This window comes from Urocampus carinirostris, chromosome 17 (genome assembly GCF_059441175.1).
Source record: "Urocampus carinirostris isolate Australia breed hairy pipefish chromosome 17, RoL_Ucar_1.0, whole genome shotgun sequence".
Lineage (NCBI taxonomy): Eukaryota > Metazoa > Chordata > Actinopteri > Syngnathiformes > Syngnathidae > Urocampus > Urocampus carinirostris.
In genome coordinates this window covers 1,682,393-1,708,838 of record NC_142365.1, presented here as the reverse complement: position 1 = coordinate 1,708,838, position 26,446 = coordinate 1,682,393, and the positions used below count along the sequence as shown (strand labels likewise).

Below are 26,446 nucleotides of genomic sequence, written 5' to 3'. Positions count from 1 at the left end.
GAACGGGACGTAAGGCTGATAAGATAATCAGCACATCCAGACGCAGAAAGGCCCTGATGACGTAGAAACGCTCGGTGGTGTTGTGGTTGTTCCAGACGTCACGACGCTCTTCTCCGAGATGAAGCCCAGGGGGCTTCATTGGCACGCCTATGGGAGGAGCGGGCACACCATCTTGCGGGGAAAAGAGGGCCAATAGGAGAAATGAAATGAAATGAAATGATCTGCATTTATATAGCGCTTTTCAAGTCAATGACTTCCCAAAGCGCTTTACATTGTGCTTCACATTTCCCAATAGCGGCCGTGATCTGTGCAGCCATGTAAGGCGCTAACCTGCTTATTGGGGGTAATTGGGGGTTCAATGTCTTACCCAAGGACACTTCGACATGTAACACGGACAAGCCGGGATTCGAACTGGGATCCCTTAATCCTAAAACGATCGCTCTACCTCCTGAGCTACTGCCGAGGAGAGAGCTAAAGGACTTGAGAAAAGGCTTCCCACAGACGCCAACGACACTAATTCGGCCGTTTTCGATGGAGTACACTTAGTTAAATTGTTAATTAAATGAAATCTGCCCCCGTGTGAAAATGTCGGCTTTCCTGTTCATCTTTTCCGTCAAGAAACGAGCGTGCATAAATTATTGGGTGAATGTAGGTTGTGTTTGGTTAATGGAGTCAGATAACTCATTCGAACAATTTGGTAAGAGGTACATTTTGATATATATAACCAGCATGGTGACCATGGGGGTATGGCGCCCGCCCCGAGACTGGGAGGTTGTGGTTCAAGCCTCGGTTGAGTCATACCCAAGACTTAAACATTGGTACCCGTTGCCTCCATGCTTGGCGTTCAGCATTAGGGGTTGGAATTGGGGGGTTTGCTCACCTAATGACTCCCAACACCTCAGTTGGGTTGAGCGAGGGGGCTGGGAATCCCCTCCTCTGAATCAATCTCCCAAAAAGAGTCAGAAATGACTCTAGCCACCTCCCACTAGGGGGATATGGCTGTGGTATATGTATACATTTTGATATTAATGCGCAACAGTATGTAAATTGACAAGTAATAGGGGGCCCTGAACAAATTTGGCCTAGGGTCCTGCTCCTGTGTCGAGCAGAACCATTTATGATTATTTTACTTTGAAAATCAAAAGGGGTTTTTCAAATTAAAAAAAAGGATAATTTCGTCTTGCGCGGTCAGCTGTTGTTCGACTAAAGGCGTCTTTTCGAACTTATTTAACTCCGCCAAAGTGTTGTCCAACTATATGAAGCGTAACTAAAAAAGGGAGTTATTTTTGCTGATGAAGTAAAACGTCCCGTGAGAAACACCGTTTTAGCAACGGTCGTCGTGAGCCAATAAGAAAAGATTGCCATAGTCTTCCACCAATAAAAAGTTAGTATAGTCACGCTGGGCCAATATATAGAAATCCAATTGGTTTAAACAAAAATAGGCGTCTCCCTTTGCTGTAAGTGGATTCGAGGGCTCGGAAGGAAAACAAGGACATCAGTCAGCGGTACTTCGTCGTTGAAGGTATGAAATCATTCATCATTTTCAAGTTTCAAGAGTCCTTTTAACACTTTTAAAACAATGAAATCAAACCCTAAAACTCATAAATGATACAAACAACAGGTTGACAACCACTCTCTATGTTCATTGGTCGAGGCAGTGCAACGTAGCAACTCACTATGCGAGCAACTCACTCTCATTGACATTCTTCTGCCTTAACTCGTTTAAGTTATTATATTGAGTATAATCGAAAACTGTTCAAAAATAACAGATATTACTGTCAATTAATGTTGCAGTATATTGAGCAAACTAAGGAGCAACGTTGACGAGTTAGCATAGCTATGCTGTTAGCATTAGCCTGCTCACTGGTGGCCAAATTCCCTGCACATATGCGGACAAAAACATTTTAAAAGTTAGCGTAACAATGTATCGTTCGGAGCTATTCGTTAACGCATTTACGGTCAAACTTGGATTTTCTCGGCTCACGAACTCTTTAGCTAACTCCTTTTGCAGACTTATCTCATGCCACGCATTTAACAGTCTTTTATCTTGCGTTGACAATACGTTGCATTTCGCCATTCTAATGTAATTATATCACTTAACAGGCTGTGTCGAGTTATTTCCACCTTGATATTTTTAGCTTCAATTACCCTACATCCAGAGATTTTATAAAGTAGTATCAGCAGGAGATCACCTGGGTTGTCCAGATGAGTGAAGTATTGATTTTCATCTAAAATGTAAAGAAAATGCAATTTTCGGTCTTTGTTTAGATCTTGAAGCTCATCTTCCTAAATTAAGTTAAACTTAACTTTATCTATCCCTACAGAGCATATTATTTTATGAAACGTTTATTTTTCGGTACAATACAGGTTACCTATACAGGCCTTAAACATACTTATATAAACCTTTAAACATACAAAATATAGCACTGAAGCAATTTACGAACGATCGTAAAAGTAGGGCAGCGTCTGTATTTGACAATGTAAGTAAACATGTTATTACGTTTTTGAAACACATACCTCAAATTATCCATTTAAGAGGACTACTTATTAAAGAGATCGGTTGCGGACGATTGTTCGTAAGTTGAATTTGTTCGTAAGTTGCTTCAGTGCTATATTTTGTGTGGAATGTATGTTTAAGGTTTATATAAGTATGTTTTAAGGCTTGTATAAGTAAGCGACTGTCAATCAACAATGAAAGCCTACTAATTTATCATGTTGAAATCAATTGTTTTGGTTTGAAAGGTGCAACCTGGCAAGGGTATGGAGCACCCTATGCACAGAGGGGACACGATGCCCATCGGACTGCATGACAGGTAACGTGCCATGCTATAACTTGCCTAGCAACAAGTGTTTATTGCTAATCGAAGACGGCGTTAAACTGACATCATAGGTAAAGGCCAATTCAAAGAAAGTGGCATGTATAGTGAAGTCATTATCCGGCCAGAAACTGTAGCCTGCCTCTAAGTCTTATACCTGCTGGAGATAAGCTTGTATCTGAAACCAGATGTGTTAATCGGGTAATACCCGATTAGGAGTTAAGATGCTACACTTAAGAACCGTATTCTGGGAAACATTGCTGCGGAAGTATTGCACGTTTTCTTTTTGATGAAACAAAATACTGTCCGGGTGACTAGGATATCTATCTATCTACCTTGGTCATACCCCTCGTGAGGGGTGACCGACAGCAAGACAAACACATACAATAACAAAGAAAATAAAAAGGGATAAAAACAAACAAAGGATAAACATGGCAATATTAAATTTCCATCCACAGTAGTTGTCTCTACAGCAGTAATGATAATCAGTTTGAATCGACACTCTCAAAGTAGCATCTGTTCAAAAATATTTGATTGTGGTTGGTCTTAGTACTATACTTTTATATTAAGAGCTGTGTCAAATATCGTTTTTTATCTGAACTACTACAAGTGGGATCGCAACTATAATTCAGGCTCAAAACTTTTGCCTTTTTTAATATTTCTAACACCATCAAGTTTAACTACCATTTGACATTGTATTACATCTGTAGCCATTATTAATAACTAAAGATGGTAGATTTGTGTTGACTCGTTGCGCAACCTTTTGGGCCGCGGAGGTTCAAATAGGCATTCGAGGCTCGTACGTGAAAAGTTCAGAGCTTTGTAGTATGACAGCTGGCTATATTTAGCTTGTAGTCAGTGAAGGGATGACAGATGGGGCAGCAACGTTTTTCTTGACCTGGCGACAGTGGAATATTTGTGGACCTCTGATGTGCTGTGTTGAGCTCTCTAAATTTGAACATTTTATTATACAGCAATGGCATGTTTCGGAAAAAAAACAACCCCAAAAAGCAACAACACCAAAGCGTATTGAGTCATTAAATATTCAGATCAGAGTAGCCTTGTTTTGGGTAAAATTAAGCTGCCCAAGTGGTTGTTTTTATTCTAAGCATTATGTAGAGGTGACGCTACGTCTCTAACATTTTCTCAGAATCTTCACAAAATGCCATCCTCACATAATTGTTTTTCTTTTTTTGTCCTCTTTACATAATACAGTACTGTTTGTATTTCAATGGCTCTGCGCTAAACATAGACTGGGTTGTCCAGTGATGCCATGTCCATGGGCACTTGCCAAATGTTCCCTTGTCACTTACTGGTTAGTTGAATATTTACTAGAGAGAAAATGTTGTGCACTATGTTCACTTCATCCCTTAGCAAATGTACTGTCTCAGAGGGTATCACTGGTATGTTAATGTTAGGTTGATCAATTCTTAAAAGCTTATTTAGGTCAATCGTGTTTTCTGTTAAAAAAATGGCACCAAGTCAAACTGCACAACTCAATAGTGTCTAAACGTCCGACAAATAATTGATGGGCTACTTCTTTTAATCAATTATATAAATAGTTTTGAATTAACAGTTGTTGATATTCTAAAAAAAACGTTTCCCAACAGGAAATATCGTAGTTTTCCTCTATGATGGAAGAAAGATGGCTTTTTTGTTGAATCAATGTCAAAACAAAAACAATTGGGTCATAGTTTGGTAAGTTTATCACCCGACCAAAGAACAGCCTTGATGTCAAGTCAAGTCATTTTTATTTGTGATGCCCTTAATCACAAAGAGTCTCAAAGGGCTTCACGGGTTATTACACAGACTATTTTTTCAGACTATTATTACACCATCCCCTGATCTGGAACCAACATGAGGGCAAGGGAAAACTCAAAAGTGTTACTATTCATTATTTTAAGAACTATCTTTGGGGTCAGTATTTTGTGAACATACTGGGAAAAAAAACTGAAGAAAATTGCCCCTTTTTGATATTTGAACAAAATTTGGGGAGTTGACCGATGTGCCCGATAGAGGTAGTTGGAAACACCAGCTGTACTTTTAGTTGGGGAAAATAACCAGTTGGTCCTTGTTTGCACCAAAAGCTAAATTTCTACAATTTGATTCAGAGTTATGTTCTGTAGAACGCTATAAGGACTGAAATTGTAAAATCTTTAGTTTAACGTGTACATTGAATAGTAAAAGTTTGTAACTGCCCTGGTCATTAAAAATAATTGCATGTTTCCATTGTAATTATTTTTTTACTGCAATTGTTGGGAATCCTTATGCTGGTTTGTTTTGAAAAGAATGCTACACTACACTTGATCTTAGCCAAAATGCCGAGAAGCTATTCTTGGGAACTTGAAGTTTTTTTTTTGTTGTTGTTGTAAATTACATTAAAAAATGTATTTTTTAGTCAGTGGTCAAGCTGCCATGGATTTATGTGACCCGCTCTGCCGAAATGAGTCGCAAATGGTAACGTTCTATTTTTAGCTACAGCCCAAAAACTGGAAAATCATGAAAAAAACTTTTTTTTTTTTTTTTTTTAATTTTCTGCTATTTTAAACGATATGGCATTCGAATACACTTTCCCAGAGTTTCATAATCTACATAAATAGGGAAACTAACAAAAAGAGATTTAAAGTTCAATATTTCCAATTTTAGAAAAACTAAATGAAAGCTCTTTTAATGTGTATTTAAATAAATACGTGCTAAATGTCTTTCGGTCAGGTCTAATTCTCCTCTTTTATATGTGTAAAAATGCCTCTGTTAAAATTCAACCATCCCTTTTAGCTGTAAAAACATCTGAATGATATCACACCAAAAAAAGCAAAGAGAACTTGAAAGGTGATTTTTGTTTTTTTTTAGTTTTTGATCAGAAAAAGGTGAATGGAAGGCCGTCATTCAAATGGCCATGGTTGGGTAGGGTTACTTTAACTTGATTACTTTCGATTACTCCAATACCAAATATGCTAATAAAAGACAAAATATACTAATTATGAATAAAATGACTCAACTTTGTGCAGGCTTGGGGAGTAACGGAACTCATGGACTGGCAAAAATGATGTTTGGATTTATTTTCATTTTGTTTCTGTCGCATTTGATGTTCGTTTTGCCGGAGATCAAAGAGATCAAAGCCAGGAGAGAAAGCTTACCACGTGTTGTGAGTCATCATTTTATTCATATTTAGTTTCTTTTGTCTTTTATTAGCATATATGGTATTGGAGTAATCGAAAGTAATCCAGTTAAAGTAACCCTACCCAAACCTGCAAATGGCCATATCTTCTTTGAAATAGTTGGTCATAAAGCTTTGAGTATTGTATCCTTTTTACAGCTCATTTTGTACAAATTTGCCTCACTGTGACTCATTTTGGTAGATGGGGTCACATTACATATATAATAATGTGTAAACTGGAGTCTGAAGCAACGGAGAACTCATTTTTTCCTGAAATGAAGAAAATGCCATTGTGGGAGCAATCGGTTATCACACCAGCGTTAACAAGGTGGCACTGTTGCTTAGCTACACTGGATGAAAGCTGGGAAGGCTGGGCTGAGCGGGCTCCTTCCCCCACCTAGCACTTAGGCACTGGCTTATGCAGGGAGGCGAGCAGTCGCGGCGGATGCGATCCATTGGCTTCTCGGCGCTGCCGCTAATGTCACAACCCAGCCTGTAGCCCGCACTGCCTCCGCCCGTGTATTTCTGTGGCCGGGGCCCGCACTCCCTCCCCCTCCAACGGTGCGGGCAGGAGTGGTATGGAAGACTGCATCCTGGAGCTTCGCACGGAAATGCTCTTTGCTGCCGGTGTCGCTCGAGCACCATCCTGGTGACTACAACATGCCGTTGAAATGGAAAAGCGGTTCTCCCGTCAGCTGGAAATTCCCGGTTCCCGTCCTTAAGACGTCCCGGTCCTCACCACTTTCACCTGCCTACATGTGAGTGACAGCATCTGCACAACACCGATGTCCATATGGGGACATCTGTTTGTTTTGCATACTTTTAGGGAATTAATTGAATTTGTCAACGTTCGATGGAGTCACTTTGGGCATCAGGTTTGTTTCCGATAAATGTGACCGGAGCTCGTAGCCTTTAAAGAGATTAGCCACGTCCAGCATGCATTTGGGTTTTTTTCTGGGACACTGCTTTGGGCAAGACCACGTTCGTTGGCTTTTGCCGTGTCCCTGTAGCTGTTTATTTGGAAACAAGAAGTCGCCGGCTCGGGAGGAGTCTTCCTTTGTCAGGATGCCTGGCTTGCCCTGCTTTAGAAGCTATTGTCATCCGCTACTGTTCTAGAACGGGGGGAGGGTAGACCAAAAGGTCCCTCTTCACACAACCTTTTGCTATCCTCTTTTTTGCCTTCTTCTGTTAGCTCTTGCTAATGCTTCTGTTAAGAATGGCTCAGAACTAAAGGAGCGAAAACGTGACTTTAAATATTTTAAGGGCAAATGGGACTACTTCTTAGGTAATTATATTGGAATTCTCAAGTGGATTTATGCAATATTCACATTTGCACTTGGGAGCTACTTAGGAGCTTCATTTTACAATCTTTAAGAAAATCTGCCCAGTAAGACTTTTTATTTTTATTAACTCCACTATTGTTTTTCCCAAAAGGTAAACGAGGGACATAGTTAACTGATGTTGGTACTTTTATAATCCATCTGCTCAGTTTCAATGCTTTAAAAACATCACAATTCCGCCCACCCTTTGGTTTTTGCACGATTTTCTTGTTTCGGCTTGCCAAAACAGTTGACCACTGAGGACTCCTAGTCTGATTACATCCCCACCCAGATTTAATAGCCTGGAGATCAAACGTCACTTGACATCCTTTTTAAATGAAAGAAAATTGCAATTAATATGCCTTTCAGTGTCGGAATACTGCATGAAAGCACATTAAGGACTCTTTAGGAGCACACAAGTGGCTTTGGAGGGCGTTTGCATGTCTTATTAAGGCACTGGCTAGTCATGCATGTCAAGCCCTGGAGCTCCACCTCACTCATTCTCTGGAGACAGCCTGTTATTTTGAAATATGTCTATTTTAAGCTGTCATTTTTGGGTAAGTTGATATTAGGGGTCGAAATTATAGGGTACTCAGTGGTAAGGGTATACAGTACTGTTCTCTTTTTCAAGTCCTTTATTGTCTTTTACTTTAATAGCATGCTGCTAGGCAGGAGGTTTTTCCCAAAGCTATGGTTCTGGATACAATTTTGTTCTGCTATTGTAGCGTATTGTAAAAAAATGTTTGAAAGATTTTCCAGCTTTTTCCTGAGAGATTTCTGTCATTGTGCTGCTACACGCAGTGGAATATTTTATGCTGACAGACGGTTCATGTGATTTGAGAAACCTGCTTCAATACCGACCAAGGTTCTTTGATCTATTCATCTAACTGCAGTACCCGTGTTTCAAAATGTTGTCGACCTGACAGCTGGCAACAATTTTTTTTGTAATCATCTGCGCTTTGAATCTTACATCTACTGAATAAATTAAACCCTCTCATGCGAAGGGGTTCAAGAAGATTAATTATTTGCAATGTTTTATGTCCCAATTTTAAAATGAAGTTAGCTATTTGTTGTGGAAGGTGTTTAGATATCTCATTTTCTCTTGTGGTTCAATTAGTTTGTATAGCTAAATACATATTAATCTTGAAATGGGATTTAGTCCAAACTTTGTTGCTGGTCTTGCATTATTTAAGTCATCTGCAGTTAATGCTAGAATTGCTTGCTATTAACTATGCTAGCCCCAAGAATGATGTTTAAATTCCACACTTTTATGGCTCTCTAACCTACCAAGTAATGCTAATTTCTAGTGGCTTGCAGAGTGTTCTCTTTAGGAACACAGTATTGATTGCATACTAAAAAATTGGACTGTTTGACATTTTAATTCAAGTCAATGCTGTTTCACCTTAGCAACATTCATATTTAGCATACAGTATTAACATTTTTACTCTGGGTGAGTACTGGTATCGGGCGGAGCAGTGGTTAGCGCGTGTGCAGCAAAGTTCTGAGGTCATGGGTTCAAATCCAGCCACCAACCTTCCTGTGTGGAGTTTGCATGTTCTCCCTGTGCTTGCGTGGGTTTCCTAAGGGCACTCCGGTTTCCTCCTACATTCCAAAAACATGCATGTCAGGTTAATTGGCCGGCCAGAATTGTTCCTAGGTGTGAATGAGCGAGTGAATTGTCTGTCCCTGTGTGCCCTGAGACCAGTTGAGGGTGTCCCCTGCCCACTGCCCGAAGATGGCTGTGATGGGCTCCAGCACCCCCGCGACCCTACTGAGGACAAGCGGTGCAGATAATGGATGGATGGAGTACCGGTATCAGTATTGTACATCTCACAGCCTTTTTTAAGGCATCGATTATCACGATCGTAGCGCACAGCTACTAGTGGCTCTTTAATAATTAAGAATTCAAATTGGGGAAAAAAACAAAAATTGCCATTTTCTGAGGATTTAAAAATATGAGCTATTCTCTTTCGAGGGTTGGAAATGGTTATATCCTGATTGTATCGGTATTGGTATTGATATACTCAAGAGTTAGGTTGGTTGGATCCTTTAACCACGAGGGTAGTAGGGGCACCATTTCCTGCGGTGTCTTTTGGGCAAGTACAGCCTGGGGGTGCTCATCCCTCTCCAGCCCAACATGTTTCCACCCGGTATCGAACTAGGGACCTATTGCGCGTTAGGCGAATGCGCTAACCACTGCATTACGGGTACTGGTCTAAAAAAAATGTCGGACATCTTTTAATTGGTTTCAATTTGAAACCTGGTCAAATTCTGCTCAAGTGATTTTGGTCTTAAGTTAACAAGGACAACACAGTGCTGTAATATTCCAGGTTTACTGCTTTTCACCTCCATGTCACTGTTCTGCACCATAGAATTTTGTATATTCCTGCCTTTTGTCAAAATACAGCCATTTTGGTGGTTGTTAAAACCTGCATTTGCAATTATTCGGAGAAATGGAAAGCAACTCCACGAGTGCTATTTTTTAAGACCGTGTCCCTTTTTATTTATGAACGTATCCGGTTCTAGGTTGTTTTCCTGCAGTATACGTCAGGTGGATTTTAGCATTTTTGTGCATGTTGAGAGATTGTCCACACCACCCACATGCAAGGCCTTTCCCCCACCGCTTAACTGTTTGTGGTTCAGAAAGGTTTTTTTTTTCTGTGATGCGTCAAGCTGTGACATAACAAACTAAATCAGGACACAAGGACCAAATTGTGATATTTTACGAATTAACTATCATCAGCAAATTAAAAGTGATAGTTAATTTGACCTGACAGAGCTATAAGTAGTTTTCTCTTGCTACATCACAATTCGATTATTACAGTTTAATTAATGAATTTGCTTTCATACTCTACATGTGCCCATATGCACTGACACGCGTCATTTCGCAATGTAATCTGCCTGAAGGTCTGTTTGCCGTTTGGAATGGAGCAGTAAAACAGAAAATGTATCAAAAATACTGCAAGTGTCTTCTTTTTCTTTTTCTCCCCGCCCAGCTGCTTCAGACACTTCCTGCAAAGTGCAAACAGCCAGTTTGCTATTTTACCAAATGGACTTATCTGGACAAAATGTGTCCTTGACGTCTAATTAAGTGTTTGCTTTTTGAAAAGCAACATTCATGTCTTGCTTTATGTGACTGAAGCATTGTTAAGTGAATCTTATCTATTTGGGGGTTTTAGACCTTATGTAGTTTACTTGAGGACAGTGTTTTGACGATTACTGTAAATGTATACCTGACATTTAAATTCAGGTTGAGTAAATCATATAATTGCTCATGTGTTTGTGGACTTGACTGAATCTTCTGTTAGGTGCTAGGTACTATACAATCTAAAATAAAATCTTTAGTATTCGTAGCTTAGACGGCAAAGCTATTCTTAGAAATCTTTCAAGAGCCACTGTCATCTCGTGGGAAAAACTAAGTTGACTTTAGCTTCTTAAACTGTCAGTCGTGGAAGGATGTTTCTTAAGCTTTCTTCTGACATGAGCGGGGATTTGAAAGACTGCCACTTTCATTCATTCCCTATTTATTCTCTCAATTTTACCATCTCGTGGTTTCTTTTGACTTTTTTTATTTAATGTTTGCACATTGTGGTTTTTTGACATATGATGTCAGTGGTAGAATACAATTTTCCATCAAGTCTGAAGTAATGTGATTTTTGCTTTATCAGATTACCGTAAATTCCGGACTATAGAGCGCACCTGATTATAAGCCGCACCCACCACATTTTAAGAGGACAACCGTTTTTGTACATACACAAGCCGCACCTGTATATAAGCCGCATGCGCCCACATTAAAAAAATGTAACACAAACACAAAATTAACCCAGACTTAAGGTCCCGCGATTGTAACTGAATATTCTTCATTAAAGCACACAGTCCAAAAATCACAGCCGGCAAAATGAACGGAAAATGATAGCGGTACTTAAGGTTTGATGCAGACCGGCAGAGTCCGGGTCCCGTTGAAAGTAATCCAAAGAAAAAAGTGTATATTTCCAAAGGTAAGGGTGGGAAAAATAAATAACCACTATTGTCCGCCGTGTCCACAAACACTCACCTTTACTGGTCCCCACTTCCCGTCAGCCCGCGTTTGTTACGCCCCTTCTTTTAAATTCGCCCGTCCAAAACATATCAGAATAAGTGTCCAAAATAAATACAAATAGATTACAAAAATATATACAGTTGCAAATACATATTATACATGGTTACACATATTTACAAATTAAAGTTTTCAAAGCTTTAATAATAATAATATAACTTTCATCCGCGCAGTTAATGGTAGCAACACGCTCGCAAACTGGGTCTGTTAAAAAAACATACCGTAACTTGTAAAAATCACGGTAATCCGTCCTCATATTTCTCCTTAGAACTGAAGCCATCAAACTCGTCTTCCTCAGTGTCGGAAAGAAACAGTGTCATATAGACGTCCCACGCTTACGCAGCCTCACTCGCGCTGTCACTGTCGCTGGTGTGCCCTCCTCTCCGTCACGCAGCAGAGCGGCTTTTCGTAACCCGTTGGTGATGGTGGATTTTTTTTATGCTGCCCCACGCTGTCGGGATCCACTGGCAGACTTGCGAAAAACTTGCCTTTCGCATGCAGCCAGTTTTAGTGAAAGATTTCTCACCGCTAATCAAGCCAAGAAGTTAATAGTCTGTGTAATATAGTGTAAAAGTCTGTGAAGCCCTTTGAGACTCTTCGTGATTTAGGGCTATACAAATAAAAAATGAATTGAACTGACTTGACTTGTTGTAGTCTTCCTCGGCGCATATATTTCAGCGGTCTAAATCTTACCTTTAGTACTCGAGTGCCGCTGGTGGCCGTTAGAAAAATGACATAAATTGGCCGCATCACTGAATAAGCCGCAGGGTTGAACGTTTGGGGAAAAAGTAGCGGCTTATAGTCCGGAATTTACGGTACTTCAAATAGTGGCCTTCCTTTGGGGATGCTGCATTGTCATTGGGTGCATAATCTACCCAAGATAAATGCCTCGCACAAATATATATCTGCCCTTTCCCCCAAGAAAACTGTAAATTGACATCTAATTGTGGAACCCTAGTCCATTTATGTGGCCACCACTTCAGCAATCCAAAAGCGGCAGTACCACAGATTTATCTGATGAGTTATGCAAATGCAAAGATTTACCATGCATTTGTAAGAAGTTCCTTGCAGTGCCTGAGTCTTGGGAGTATTTATTTGAATTTTCTGCATTTCACCAGTATGGTCTATTTGATGTCACAAGTTTCATCTTGCGACAATAACTATTCCAAACGAATGAGTGTCAACTTTCTAGGATCTACGGGAATATGGCAATACGCTTCAACGATCGCATCAAACCGTATCGGACTACTCCAAACTCGGGTTTAACCCCTGTAAAAGATGGCGTCTCTCATGTCGGATACTGCAGCTGTTGTCTTCTTTGTTTCGTTCCGGCAGCAACCATCACTCCTTTGTGGTGTGGACAAACCCCTCTCTACTCGCTGCCTGTCCGCCTTACCACCTTACAGGGTAAATGGAAATGTCTTCTTTCTGTGATTGTGATCACTGTGCGTTGTTAAAGCTGTGGCGGTATTCTAGTTGAATCACCATCCTGTGTGACCCTTCACCTTCATTTGAAAGCGATTCAATTTAGCAGCGCTAGCAGTGACATCTGTCTGGTGTGTTGTTGTTTGTTAGCAAGAGTCCCATTAGTCTTCCTGTTCCGTAGATTGTAAAACTAGTGGCAACTAGCGTTGTCGTATAACTGTCATATAAGTGAAGTCTTTTTCGCATACAGTGGAACCATAAAGGTTGAACACAAATTATGTCGATAGAATAAATGTAGTTTGGGGATCTAAGCAAAATTAAAATGGTATCAACGCCAAGTCTTTAACAATAACACAAGGTGTATTTAGAAAACGTGGATCATTTTTGATATTTCACGGTCTTCAACCTTTTGAAGTTCTGCTGTTTTAGCATTGTCATTTTTATGACGGTTTGATGGGGATTCTTTGCCATTTGTATCATTTGTGAAATGTGACTTGCAATAAACAATGTTGGTTGATGTTGGCCAAAGTTAATTCGTTTCCGGGAGAAAAGTAGTGTGCATCATGGGTCTTCATTTATTCTATTAGCCAAAATGTCCCAATTTATCATTGTTGTTAAACATTTTAAAGTACAAGTCAACCCAGTTTTTTTTAAATGTGCCTGCATTAATCCAAACTCTACATTTTGATCATTTATAATTTGTCGACTGAGCTACAAAAACCTTTCTCCCCCCCTACCCTTCTGTAGGGGTGACCATTTTGAGAATGTTGAGTGATTTATTCCACCTAATTCCTAAATTTTATTGGTTACAACTTGAAATGATCTGCATTTCTATAGCGCTTTTCAAGTCAATGACTTCCCAAAACGCTTTACAATGTGCTCCACATTTCCCAATAGCGGCCTTGTATTGCAGCCATGTAAGACGCTAACCTGCTTATTGGGGATATTAGGGGTTCAGTGTCTTACCCAAGGACACTTCGACATGTAACACGGACAAGCCGGGATTCAAAACTGGGATCCCTTGATCCCAAGACGAGCCCTCTACCTCCTGAGCTACTGCCGCCCCAAACATTTTCGTTCTGTGTGCATTGTTACTTGGCCATTTTATGTCAGTCTTTCATGGTCGGGTATTTGTTTTTAACTCATTGTACTAACACAAAATGCCATTTTTAGACAACTTAAGATTCATGCAGCATATTATGGAATTCTTGGGTTGATTTTGGGATCTTTTTTAGATGATTTAATCACAGCACAAGTTAATGGATAGGGGAGGACCTCCATTGACTGGGCTGAGCACTGCCTCATTCGCTTCAACATTGCCAGTATGCGACTGCTACATCCGAAGGCCTCAGTTAGAGACAGATTTACTGCTATGCAGTGGCAGACATTTTTGTAAAACTAAGTTGTATTAAAACCAGGCCAACCAACATTTAAAAAGTGAGATACCCCTGACAATTCAATACTTGTACCCAGTTGAGAACAACGCTGATATTTTCAATCCTTTTATTCACTGAATGTGTAAATAAATCTCGGCGTAAGCTAGAGAGGTCTTTTGTTGGTGTTTCCCTCTGCTGATGAACTGACATCTTTATTGCTCTAAAATACCGCCGGCCTGTTTACGGGAGCTTGATCGTAACTGATGCACATTATTGTTTTTGCTTGATTCCTGTAACGGACAAACTTTCTAATTTCATTATTTCAAACATTATAGCATCACGCATGATCATTTTCATCTCACTGAAATGAGCCTATGAATGACTCAATTTTGAATGTTTTTGAAACTGATTTCATTTTTCTATTGTATGTAAACTAGATACAACCAGACCCTCAACCCCATGTTTTGAAAGCCTTAGTAATATTTATTTATCTTCTCAAACCTCTAAAATCTCTGTACACGCCCAGTTATTTATTTCCATTTTGCATTTACTTGTCAAAAACGTCACCGTATTAAAGGGAACACTCTCAAAAAGCCTGAGCGAATCTCAAAAGCTAAGAAAATTGTCACTAGAGTGTCATTAGAAGAAATTCACTTGTATTTGTTGTCCCAGGCTGCCCTACCTATTGCACTATTCATTTAAACGCACTGGCCTCACGTTATGTTCATGCCCCCCGAGGTGCTGCACGGTTTATTATAGGCTGCAATGCAGATAAACGCCTGGGATAATGCAAATTTTGGTCCCGCTTTTTTGTGCAACTTCATGATGTGGCTACCAGTACTTTGGCATTACAACTCATTTACCAAATCGAAATGGTTCATCCTATAATAAATGCGTTCTCATTCTGTCTTTCTGCTCTGATCTTTTCAGTCCAAGTATAAAGGTCAGCTAAAGGTTAGACACTTCACAAGGAATCTAATCCTGTTTGTACGATGAGCCCCAAATCTCTTCAATCAAGGAAAACTTTTTGATCTATGCTGGGGACCGCATGAAATGTCACAGTTCTGTCAAGTATTAGCGAAGGTCATCTCAATCACGTCTTTTGATTATGTTCATCCCTTCTGGTCAGTTTTGGACATCGAGTCAATTTTATTTATTCCTTGAGGTGGAATTTTATCTCCCGACAAACCAACCAAAGTGTTTCGGACAATTTGTAATCAAAAAACGTTTTGTTATCAGTGAAGTCATCTCACTTGACCAAATTGATCATGATAGATCAATGCTGCAATCTATTGTCTATGCAAAATGGGAAAATATCATTGAGTTAGCGCATGGCTATGTACAGATCCTCAAGCAGGAATGTCTCAAATATAATGTATATTATACCTAGCTATAGATTTTGAGTAAGCACTTTTAGCCGGTAATCTAACTGCATTTTGACTTTTCTGATTTAGGAGGTACAGTTCAATGCATTTTATTTTAACCTTCTATCTGTTTTATAACCCTGGTGAAATATTTTTTCAGAAATGTGCCCACCCGAGGATCTTCGACATATCAATTGACAAAAATGTTTACCTTATCTAATTATAAATATAACATTTTAACTTTACAAAAACAAATCAGGTTTTATGTTAGTTTTACATTTAATTTTGCTCAGATTTTAAGTATGAAAGAAATATTATATTATAAATGTTTGTAATAAGAAAATTATTATCTCATCTCTCATCAGCCGTACCGCTTATCCTCATTAGGGTCGCGGGGGGGCTGGAGCCCATCCCAGCCATCTCCGGGCAGTGGGCAGGGGACACCCTGAACTGGTTGCCAGCCAATCGCAGGGCACACAGGGACAGACAGACTCATTCGCTCATTCACACCTAGGGACAATTTGGACCGGCCAATTCACCTGAAATGCATGTTTTTGGAACGTGGGAGGAAACCGGAGTGCCCGGAGGAAACCCACGCAAGCACGGGGAGAACATACAAACTCCGCACAGGAAGTCTGGAGCTGGATTTGAACCCACGACAGGTTCCCATGACATGAACTGTGCCGCACAAGCGCTAACCACTGCGCCGCCGTGCTGCCCGAAAATTATTATCTCAGAGAAAAAAAAATAATCTTGAAATTAAAGCCTTCTCTATGAGCTGTTTGCTTATTTTAATGACTTTTCCCATTCTATTTAAATTCATGAAAAATAACAATCGTTTTACTTATAATTTTGCCTATTTTAAGGATGATTTTTTTCCCCCCCTACTTTTCTAAAATGTGCAGATTTTACAATTGTAAAATGTAAGGATTTTGCGGCGGTTAAAAAAAAAAAGTTCATGAAAAATGAACCTTTTTCTTATTTCAATATTTTTTTTTCGGATTTTACGTGTTACTTTGAAATAAGAAATCCCTAAAATGAGCAAAGTCATTAGTGCTATAAATCAATTGCAATGTTGATTGATACAAGGGTAGAAAAGGCTGTGATCTTTGTTGCATTTACAGGTTTCTCATCTTATAGCCCTTGCCCAAAAGGACAAATCAATTTTTTTGTGTTTAGTATTTGTCTGTGTGTCTCGTTATTGACTAAAAACTTTGGTGTTTTAAAAAATAAATAAAAAATCTTGGTTTGTAACATTTTTATTATAATTCTTGTGACACGAGATGGAATAATATGTTTTTGACCATCAGCATCTCGCTTCAATGCACTCTAGTGAAAAACAATGGCTGATCCAGGGTTTGTTGTGGTATAAGCCGCTCTTTTGGAGCCATTCTGGACCGTGTGCTGTGAAAATACAGGATTCCTAGTAAAAGCAAAATGGCCTTTTTCTTCTCAGATCCCTCGTGGAGGACGACGACACTCACATGAAAGTGGCTCTGGGGTACGGTGATATGGGCATCTGCGCTCACCTTCAGGCATCAAAGACCGGAAACACGCGCTTTTTCACAAGCAACACTCACAGCTCTGTGGTTCTTCAGGTGAGGTTTCGCTTCGGTGCCAACCTTGAGCCGAGATCTACATCTGCCTTCTAAAAACCCACGTTTTCAATACATATCGTAAATTCCGGACTATAAGCCGCTACTTTTTTCCCAAACGTTCAACGATGCGGCCAATTTATGTCATTTTTCTAACAGCCGCCGGCGGCGCTCGAGTACAAAAGGTAAGATTTAGACCGGTGGAATATATGCGCCGAGGAAGACTGCAACTTCTTAGCTTGTGCACAATTTAAATTAGCGTAGACATATCCTCACCATGTAAATTGCAATAAGAAAGGCACATGACGCAGCTTTCAAGCTAAAAGCAATCGAGCAGTCCGATAAAGATGGAAACAGAGCTACTGCACGTAAACTTTACTTTGCTGGCGTGTTGCTAGCGTGTTTTTGAATAAGGGAGCGTGGAACGACGTCTATATGACAAAGTCTCTTTCCCATACTGGGGAAGACTACTTTGATGACGTCAGTTATAAGGAGGAAGATGAGATGATTTACCGTGATTTCTACAAGTACCGTTTTTTTTTTTCAACAGACCCGTTTACTGTGTTGGGATGAAAGTTATAATATTATTATTAAAGCTTTGAAAACTCTCTCGGTGTACCGTCTTCCTTTGTAAATATGTGTAACCATGTATAATATGTATTTACAACTGTATATTTTTGTAATGTATTTATTTTAGAGACTTATTCTGATATGTTTTCCACGGATGAATCAAAAAGAAGGGGCGAAAACAACGGGGGCTGATGGGAAGTGGAGTAAAGGTGAGACGTGTTTGTGTATGCAGCGGACAATTTTGGATATATATTTTTCCCACCCTTACCTTTGGAAATATACATTTTTTTGGGGGATTATTTTCAACGGGACCCAGGCTCTGCAGGTCTGCATCAAACCTTAAGTACCGGTATCATTTTCATTTTGCCGGCTGTGGTTTTTGGACTGTGTACTTTATATTCAGTTACAATCGCGGGACTCAGTCGGGTTTGGGTTAATTTTGTGGTTGTGTTACATATTTTAATGTGGGCGCGTGCGGCTTGTGTAAGTACAAAAGCGGTTATCCTCTTAAAATGTGCTGGGTGCGGCTTATAATCAGGTGCGCTCTATTGTCCGGAATTTACGGTAATTCATTTCAACTACAATTGCAAATAATGAAGCATTTATTTTCATTATTTTTTTCTGTTTTAGGGATTCGACCAGCTTAGGATAGAGGGACTGCTATGTGACGTGACTTTGGTGGCCGGTGACGGGGACGAAGCTTTTCCCGTTCATCGCGCGATGATGGCCTCTTCCTCCGACTATTTCAAAGCCATGTTCACGGGTAGGTCAAAAATGATTCAAACCATTTGTTCCTCCAGTGTCCTTCTGCTATAATTACTGCGTGGGCTCTACACCGATGATTCATTAAATTGTTGCTTAATCTTTTTCCTTCTATTCTAGTCTCAAGTAAAGCATTTTTAATCATTCATGAACACGTCAATGCTAAAACACTGTACCAGTCGTGTTTGTTCCAGCAAGAAAGACCCTGTGCTTACATCCTACGCCAGTGTGAGAATCTGTATGCTAAGCCGCTAAGAATAATCTGTGAAGAGGATGGTAGGAATACATTTATGTACCAAATGGTATCGTGGACAAAAAACCATACAGCAAACATTTATCAAGGATGAGAGATTTTACATGTGTGTGTGTCTTTTGGGGGGCTTTTCCTTGTTGTAATCCGCAGGGCAATCAATCGATTTGATGAAAGTGCAGATCTTATTCCTTCAGACGAGAACACCACACTTTTCACAGATCTGTCACTCTTATGTTATGCATTAGGTGTGTGGTAATATCTAATATTATTTGCTCATCCTCTGCTTTGCCTTAATCTAGGTGGGATGAAAGAACAGGATTTAATGTGCATCAAACTACACGGAGTCAACCGAATAGGCCTGAAGAAGATCATCGACTTCATCTACACCGCCAAGTTGTCGCTCAACATGGAGAATCTACAAGACACACTCGAGGCAGCCAGTTTCTTACAAATCCTGCCAGTCTTGGATTTCTGCAAGGTTTTTCTTATATCTGGGGTAAGCAAGCATTTGCCGCCATGTTTTTTTTCCTAAGTTGTACAGGCCGTTCATTTTTTTTCCCAATTAAAATTAACATGGTGCTCTGTTTTCAAATTACTTGGGGAATAGATTGCTTATCTGCTGACGATCTTTAAAATCAATTATTTGTGGCTATTTTGGGGTTTTGTACTCTCAACATTGGCCTATGGGTTATTTTTTTTCTATTCAGAAAATAAGCATTTGTAATCACAAAACTAAAATGTTTCTATGTTTCATTTAATTTTGAAGGTAAGGTCAACACATACGTTTGCCCAACAATCATTAATATATATATATATATATATATATATATATATATATGCACATTGAAGCAGATTTCTGATTATTATTCAAATGTCAAATATTAAGGAGCAATATCGTATCTCATTACCATTTTGTTAATTGTTGACTGTAAACGACATTAAAGTTTCCCAGGGCTAACTTATGCTCAATCAAGGCTTTCACGATTGATCGACTGTGCTTTTGCACAAAACCATTTATATGAATACAATATTAACCAGACTTGTTTACAGTCAGGGGGCCGCGTAGAAAATATTGTACTGAGGGAAAAAAATTGGATTTCAGGACAAGTTTTGCACGAACATTTATTTTTTTGGGGGGGTTCAGGGATTACTCATTGTTTAGAAGGCAGAGATTGTTTTCATATGTTCGGTTAATACTAGTATTAGTGACTGCTTTTGCTAGATACTTCTACTGGTATTGTTCTGAAAATATCTGAATAATCTATGTTTACATTATGACTTCTGGTATGATTTACTAGAGGCTTTTTCACTCCGTAATCCAAATCTCTTGGTACACTATAGTTGGCTTGTCCCCCTCTTCCAGGTTTCCCTTGACAACTGCGTGGAGGTGGGCCGCATTGCCAACACGTACAACCTCACAGAGGTGGACAAATACGTCAACAATTTCATACTGAAAAACTTCCCCTCCCTGCTGGGCACCGGCGAGTTTGTCAAGCTGCCGTTCGAGCGCTTGGCTTTCGTGCTGTCCAGCAACAGCTTGAAACACTGCACCGAGCTGGACCTTTTCAAGGCGGCTTGCCGCTGGCTACGCTACGAGGACAGTCGCATGGATTACGCCTCCAAGCTGATGAAGAACATCCGCTTCCCTCTCATGAACCCGCAGGAACTCATCAACCACGTGCAGACGGTGGACTTTATGCGCACGGACAACACGTGCGTCAACCTTCTGCTGGAGGCCAGCAACTACCAAATGATGCCCTACATGCAACCGGTCATGCAGTCGGAACGGACGGCCATCCGCTCGGACAGCGCCCACCTGGTCACGCTGGGCGGCGTCCTTCGGCAGCAACTGGTGGTGAGCAAGGAGCTGCGGCTTTTTGACGAGAAGGCGCACGAATGGAAAGCGCTGGCGCCCATGGACGCGCCGCGCTACCAGCACGGCATCGCCGTCATCGGCAACTTCCTCTACGTGGTGGGCGGCCAAAGCAACTACGACACCAAAGGCAAGACGGCGGTGGACACGGTGTTCCGCTACGATCCCCGCTACAACAAGTGGATGCAAGTGGCGTGCCTTAACGAGAAGAGAACCTTCTTCCACCTCAGTGCACTCAAGGGACACCTCTATGCCGTCGGTGGAAGGAATGCGGCTGGGGAGCTCGGTGAGTTCCTTTCCTTTCTTCTTCCTGAAAAATTAGATGTTTGAATTGAATCCTCATTTTTATATCGGTTAAAGGTAATGCCAAATTCGTAAATGCGCAAAATGTGAGGAAATGGTACATGTTTTTTGCATAAGATTTCATAGGTATATTCCAATTATGTCCTGTGGTGAGGGGCCCTCCCCCCTGGGAGGTAAGAGAATTCTCCCACCGTGGTCCGCTGCGTGTTGTAACAGGCTACTAAAGTGGAGGGAGCGAGGGGACTGGGGATCTTCTCCTCTCTATCTTTACTCCCTAAGACACAGCAAGGCAAAGAAAGGGGGGCGGGGGACCGAAAGGTATCGCAAACCCTAGTTATAGGGTCACTAAATGTGAGAGGATGTGGAAGTAAAGCGACTGAGTGGAAGAAAGAGGAGAAGAGGTGTAAATATAATGGAAGCTAGAGCTCTTGTTGGTGATAGGAATGAGTGGAGAAGTGTTGTGAAAGGATAGTGGGAGGTTTGGACGCGTTCTAAGGGATGGGCAGGGCACCTGCATGATGCGGCAGGGGTAAACCAGTGACAGCTGTCGGGCCCTGCTGTTGAACAAAAGAGTGTGTAGTGCAGACCTGGGCACTCCGGTCCTGGAGGGCTGTATGTTCTGCATGATTTTTGAGGTTTCTCTGATCCAATACAGGTGATTCCAATCACCAGTATCGTTAATGAGCACTTGCTAGCTTGCTAACGAGGTTATAATTTCTATCACCTGAGTTAAAGAAGAGCAAACTTCAAAATCTGGCAGGACGTATGCCCCTCCAGGACCGGAGTGCCCAGGTCTGGTGTAGTGTCACCTTGACCCAAGTGACATGGCCGCTTTCATGTGTCCCGTTTTATCTGGAGGGACGAAAGCGTGACCAACTCTGGTGCCGAGGTGCTTAACGTATTTGGGCATTTGGGTTGGCTATGGTCCAAAAACTTTAGTGTGTGTTTTTTTTCTACTTTTTCCCTTTTTGTTTATGTATGTGTTGTCTTCGAGGGATATGACCAGGGTAGATGGATAGATAGATATTTTAAATATTTTCAGAAACAATTCATTATGAAGTCGACATGTGTTTGTCATCCTGAGCTGTGACGTCATTGGAGGTATTCCAGCACCTTAGCAAGCCACATATTGTGTTAATTGGAATCGCCATTTTGAAAGTGCATTCTCTAAATGACATCATGGCTCTACCGCAAACAAGTCAGAAGGATCAACTTCTAGACTAAGTTTCTCAAGTCCTCTGGAATATTCTTGCAATATATTTGCGTGATTGTGGGGAGAACCACTACATGTTCTGTGCCTAATTGGAAAAAAATGGTTAAGGAATACCTGTAAGCCTTCGCTTTTTAATACATTTCTCTTGAGTAAGATCCTTCACCTTTAAGTGGGATCGTGAATTGGCTTTGTGCCTATATAAGGTACAATGAGTGCCAATGTCTCTGAGCGTCTCGTATGAGTTTCCGTAATGAATTTTACTCCTTCCCAGTATTCCTAAAGAGCAAAAATTATCAGTTTTCTTGGTGCTTTTGGAACCTGACTGGCTGTCATTATCTGTACACTGAGAAGCCCTTCTCCCATGTTCCTACCACATGTTACAATTGTATAATCTTCCTATTTCAGGGCGCTCTGACCATTATTTAAATGATTTGCAACGGATTAAACACAATGTAGTTATGTAATTAGATCAGTTTTTGAGAAGTTCTTCTAAGCCACATTGTATGATTTGAATTTCTCAAGAATGTAGGGAAAGTAATTACTGCGCTGCAAGCCTTAGTAATAGCCATGACAGGGCTCATCTCCTCACTGGTTTCCATTGATGTGTTTTAAGGTCAATGGTGACAAAGCATTGGAATATGTCAAGTTGTTTTTAACGGTCTTTGATGAATTAAATAACATCTTTTCATGACCTTCGCTTATCGGTCTTTATCGGGTAATGTTCCAAGTTGGCAAGGTTCTCCTTTTATCGGTGCTCATCATCAGTGAGTTCCTCTTCTTGGCATGTGGTCTTTCCCGACAAGGCGACTTCAGTAGAAAGATAAATTCAATGCATCCTTTTTCTTCCTCTTCTTGCCTCATTTCCTAATCCCCACCGATTATTGGGATAATCGGCCTACGCAGAACGCTTGCCGATCCAATTACCAAGTTCTGTCCCCTGTGTTTTTGACCAAATTTGGAGGTCACAAAGTACTGCGCTCATGTCACTCTGTTTTATTAGGAAAAGCCCTAATGGGCTGAAGGATGTTCACTTGTTTACTAAAACATATGCTATCTAATATACCGTAAAATCCGGACTATAGAGCGCACCTGATTATAAGCCGCACGCACTATTTTACGGGCATTATTGGTTTTGTCCTTACACAAGCCGCACCTGTATATAAGCCGCACGGGCCCACATTAAAACATGTAGCAAAGTCAAAAGCTTATCCCAAATTTGACTAGGTGCCGCGATTTTAACTATAAATATAGTATACAATCCAAACACCACAATCTGCAACATGAACGGAAAATGATACCTGTAATTAGAATTTAATGCAGACCTTCAAAGTCCGGGTCCCGTTGAAAGTAATCCAATGAAAAAAATGTATATTTCCAATGTTAAGGGTGGGAAAAATATATACCGGTATCCACTATTGTCCGCCTCAACAACAAACAGATTTAACTCAGCTTCTCCCCACTTCCTGTCAGCCCGCGTTTGCTTCGCCCCTTCTTTTTGATTCGCTCGTAGAAGACATATCACAATAAGTCTCTAAAATAAATACATTACAAAAATATACAGTTGCAAATACATATTATACATGATTACACATATTTACAAAGAAAGACGGTACACCGAGAGTTTTCAAAGCTTTAATAATAATAATATAATTTTCATCCCAAACCGTGCCTGTGAAAGGTACCAACGCGCTACTAAAAACACGCTCGCAACGCATCATGCGTATCTGTTAAAGAAAGCCACACCGCAATTGCGAAATTCACGGTTAACCGTCCTCATCTTTCTCCTTATAACTGCCGCCATCAAGGCCGACTTCCTCATTACCGGAAAGAACCTTTGTCAGACTGACAATTCGTACGCAAACTAAGAGGATGCCGTCTACCTCGGCGCACTTATTCTACCGGTCTAAATCTTACCTTTTGTACTCGAGCGCCGCTGGTGGCAGTTAGAAAAATTACATAAATTGGCCGCTTCACTGAATAAGCCGCAAGGATGAACATTTGGGAAAAAAGTAGCGGCTTATAGTCCGGAATTTACGGTAATGTCTTTCTGGATATCCTCTTTATTCAAGGTAATTCTTGAAATTAGCCTTTTCTGTTGAAAGTAAAATCATGTGAACAGCTCATGGTTTTCTTTTATAACCGATGATTAGTGGCCCAAATACTTGTTCGTCCAATCCACTGAGAACTTGGTTTTACTGCAGGGTGCATCATACCCGATGACGAATTTCCTATTTGTCATCGTTTTTTGGTGCAACCTACATGACACAAATCATAAAAGAAACCCTTGTTGTTTTGATGCCAGCCTTTTCATATGTTAATACCGGTTGTTAGTATTCATCACTGCAGCAGCTAAAATACAGTATGTGTAGAAAATATAAGAAATGCATGCATTTTTATTTCTTGTTGCCGTCAAAATGTTTTGTTTATGCTGATGACACTAATAAGGGCAAAATAACAATAGCTTGGATGTTTCTCTGCAGTCGGCGGAGCCTTCACACGTACTCATTTCCTATAATGAAGACTCCCAGAACAAGCCGCCTCACCTATCAAACTCACTCACTTTCCTGTAAACATCACTCCACGGATCGTTACAGATTGTATGAATACATCCTGGGAAACTTTTGACAGAAATGATTTCAGTCTTGCCGTCTTTCAATTTCCTGCGCCCGTGTGGTTTTTAGGATGCGCCGCCCGCATTTCAAAGTTATTTCGGCTCCCACGCCGAGAGCCTCCAAGGCCTCATTTGTTGCCGTTTGTCCTCCTTACATGTGTCGTGACCTACTTTCTTGTAATACCCCCTCTTCCCTCCTTTTTCGGTCGTCCTTAAGCTACCGTGGAGTGCTACAACCCGAGGACGAACGAATGGACGTACGTTGCAAAGATGAATGAGCCGCACTATGGACACGCGGGGACGGTGTACGGCGGCTATATGTACATTTCAGGTAAGTTGCGTTCAAGTACCGTATTTTCCGCACTATAAGGCGCACCTAAAAGTCTTAATTTTTTTCAAAAGCTGACCATGCGCCTTATATATGGATCAATATTAAGTCGCAAAGTCTTGCAACTAATGCAAGCAGCCGCCGACTCGATTTTCCCCCGAACGCGAAGTAGTCCGCGATGTATGCTGGGATTTATATACCGGCGTTTCATTGGCTAACCAATGTGTCAATCATCATTTGAATCGATCACTATTGGCTAAAATTATTCGGAGGTAAAGGGGGCGGATCCTTTTTATCATTTACAGGCTCGCATAGGCTAAAGGGGCAAAAGAAACCCTGCAATTGGCCGAAAAAGATGAATGTGAATACCAAGTTTGGTTGTCTACGAAGAAAACATGTTTTACCATTCTGTATTTGTAAATATTTTACTCACCTGGATTTACTACACTCACGGTTGTAAGAAGACCATGGTTACGTATGAAGGCTGCAAGAGAACTTAGGTGAGCTATGCGGATTTATATTTTCCCGGTATCTTGTTTCAGAGTGATATCGATGTTTTTTTAAATTAAACTCAATTCCAAGTGTTTATTGTCATAGGCACAGTAAAGTTGCGAGCGAAAAAGAAAATAGAAACTAAGGAATGGTTGGCATTTCTTGAATCCCAAGACTTTAACCTTCCGAATGATATTTGGAACAATGCATTTGAGTGACATCGTACGGACACCGCATCCGCACGTGACTATGACACGTATTTGCTTCTTTGCAAGCTTTGGGAATGTTAAGGGGGTAAGAAGTTGGACTGAATTATCTGACTGTTTTGTCGACGTTCCCATTGTAGCGCCTTATAACATTTACATTTATTATTATTCAGCCAGTATCAATCATCAACATGATATCTACCGGAAATCATTTTGTCACGCGAAGCTATCGACGTGACTCGTTGCCTTCGATCGGCGCTGGGTCTTTAAACCCAACTGCTGTATTGGGAGTCATTAGGTGAGCAAACCCCCCCCAATGCCGAGCGCCAAGCAGGGAGGCAATGGGTACCAATGTTGTAAGTCTTAGGTATGACTCGGCTGAGGCTTGAACCCGCGACCTCCCAGTCTCGGAGCGGGCGCCCTACCATCTAGGCTACCGAGCGCCTTATGTATGGAAGATATAGGAGCAAAAACTATTTTGGGGGGTGTGCCCTATAGTGCAGAAAATACGGTACTTGGATTAAAACTCACTCGTTCACCGTCAGCCCGATTAACCCATTCACTGCCCCCCCCAAAAAAATCAAGCATAAAATATTTCACTTTTTGGAAAAATTCACGGTTTGGTAGTCAGAAAGGGTGACCTACGTTATAGATTTGGGGGGTTATTGTTGGATTTGCCAGAGTGAA

At 40.7% G+C, this 26,446-nt stretch overlaps 1 protein-coding gene across 7 annotated transcripts in view; it reads left to right on the top strand.

Annotated features, from left to right (window-relative positions):
• Positions 1 to 1,363: 1,363 nt before the first annotated feature.
• The window catches only part of klhl13 (kelch-like family member 13), a 41,243-nt gene continuing 16,160 nt past the window's right edge, over positions 1,364 to 26,446 (top strand). The window contains exons 1-8 of one of the 7 annotated variants that reach the window (XM_088321195.1): positions 1,364 to 1,522; positions 2,743 to 2,813; positions 12,724 to 12,795; positions 17,010 to 17,151; positions 18,349 to 18,481; positions 19,033 to 19,229; positions 20,097 to 20,892; positions 24,951 to 25,064. In XM_088321195.1, coding sequence (XP_088177321.1) covers positions 2,761 to 2,813; positions 12,724 to 12,795; positions 17,010 to 17,151; positions 18,349 to 18,481; positions 19,033 to 19,229; positions 20,097 to 20,892; positions 24,951 to 25,064 — 1,507 coding nt within the window. In that variant the 5' untranslated portion in view covers positions 1,364 to 1,522; positions 2,743 to 2,760. Of the gene's footprint in view, positions 1,523 to 2,143; positions 2,236 to 2,742; positions 2,814 to 6,374; positions 6,732 to 12,723; positions 12,796 to 17,009; positions 17,152 to 18,348; positions 18,482 to 19,032; positions 19,230 to 20,096; positions 20,893 to 24,950; positions 25,065 to 26,446 lie in introns of those variants that run through there. The other 6 variants (XM_088321196.1, XM_088321198.1, XM_088321199.1 and 3 more) reach the window with 6 other exon arrangements.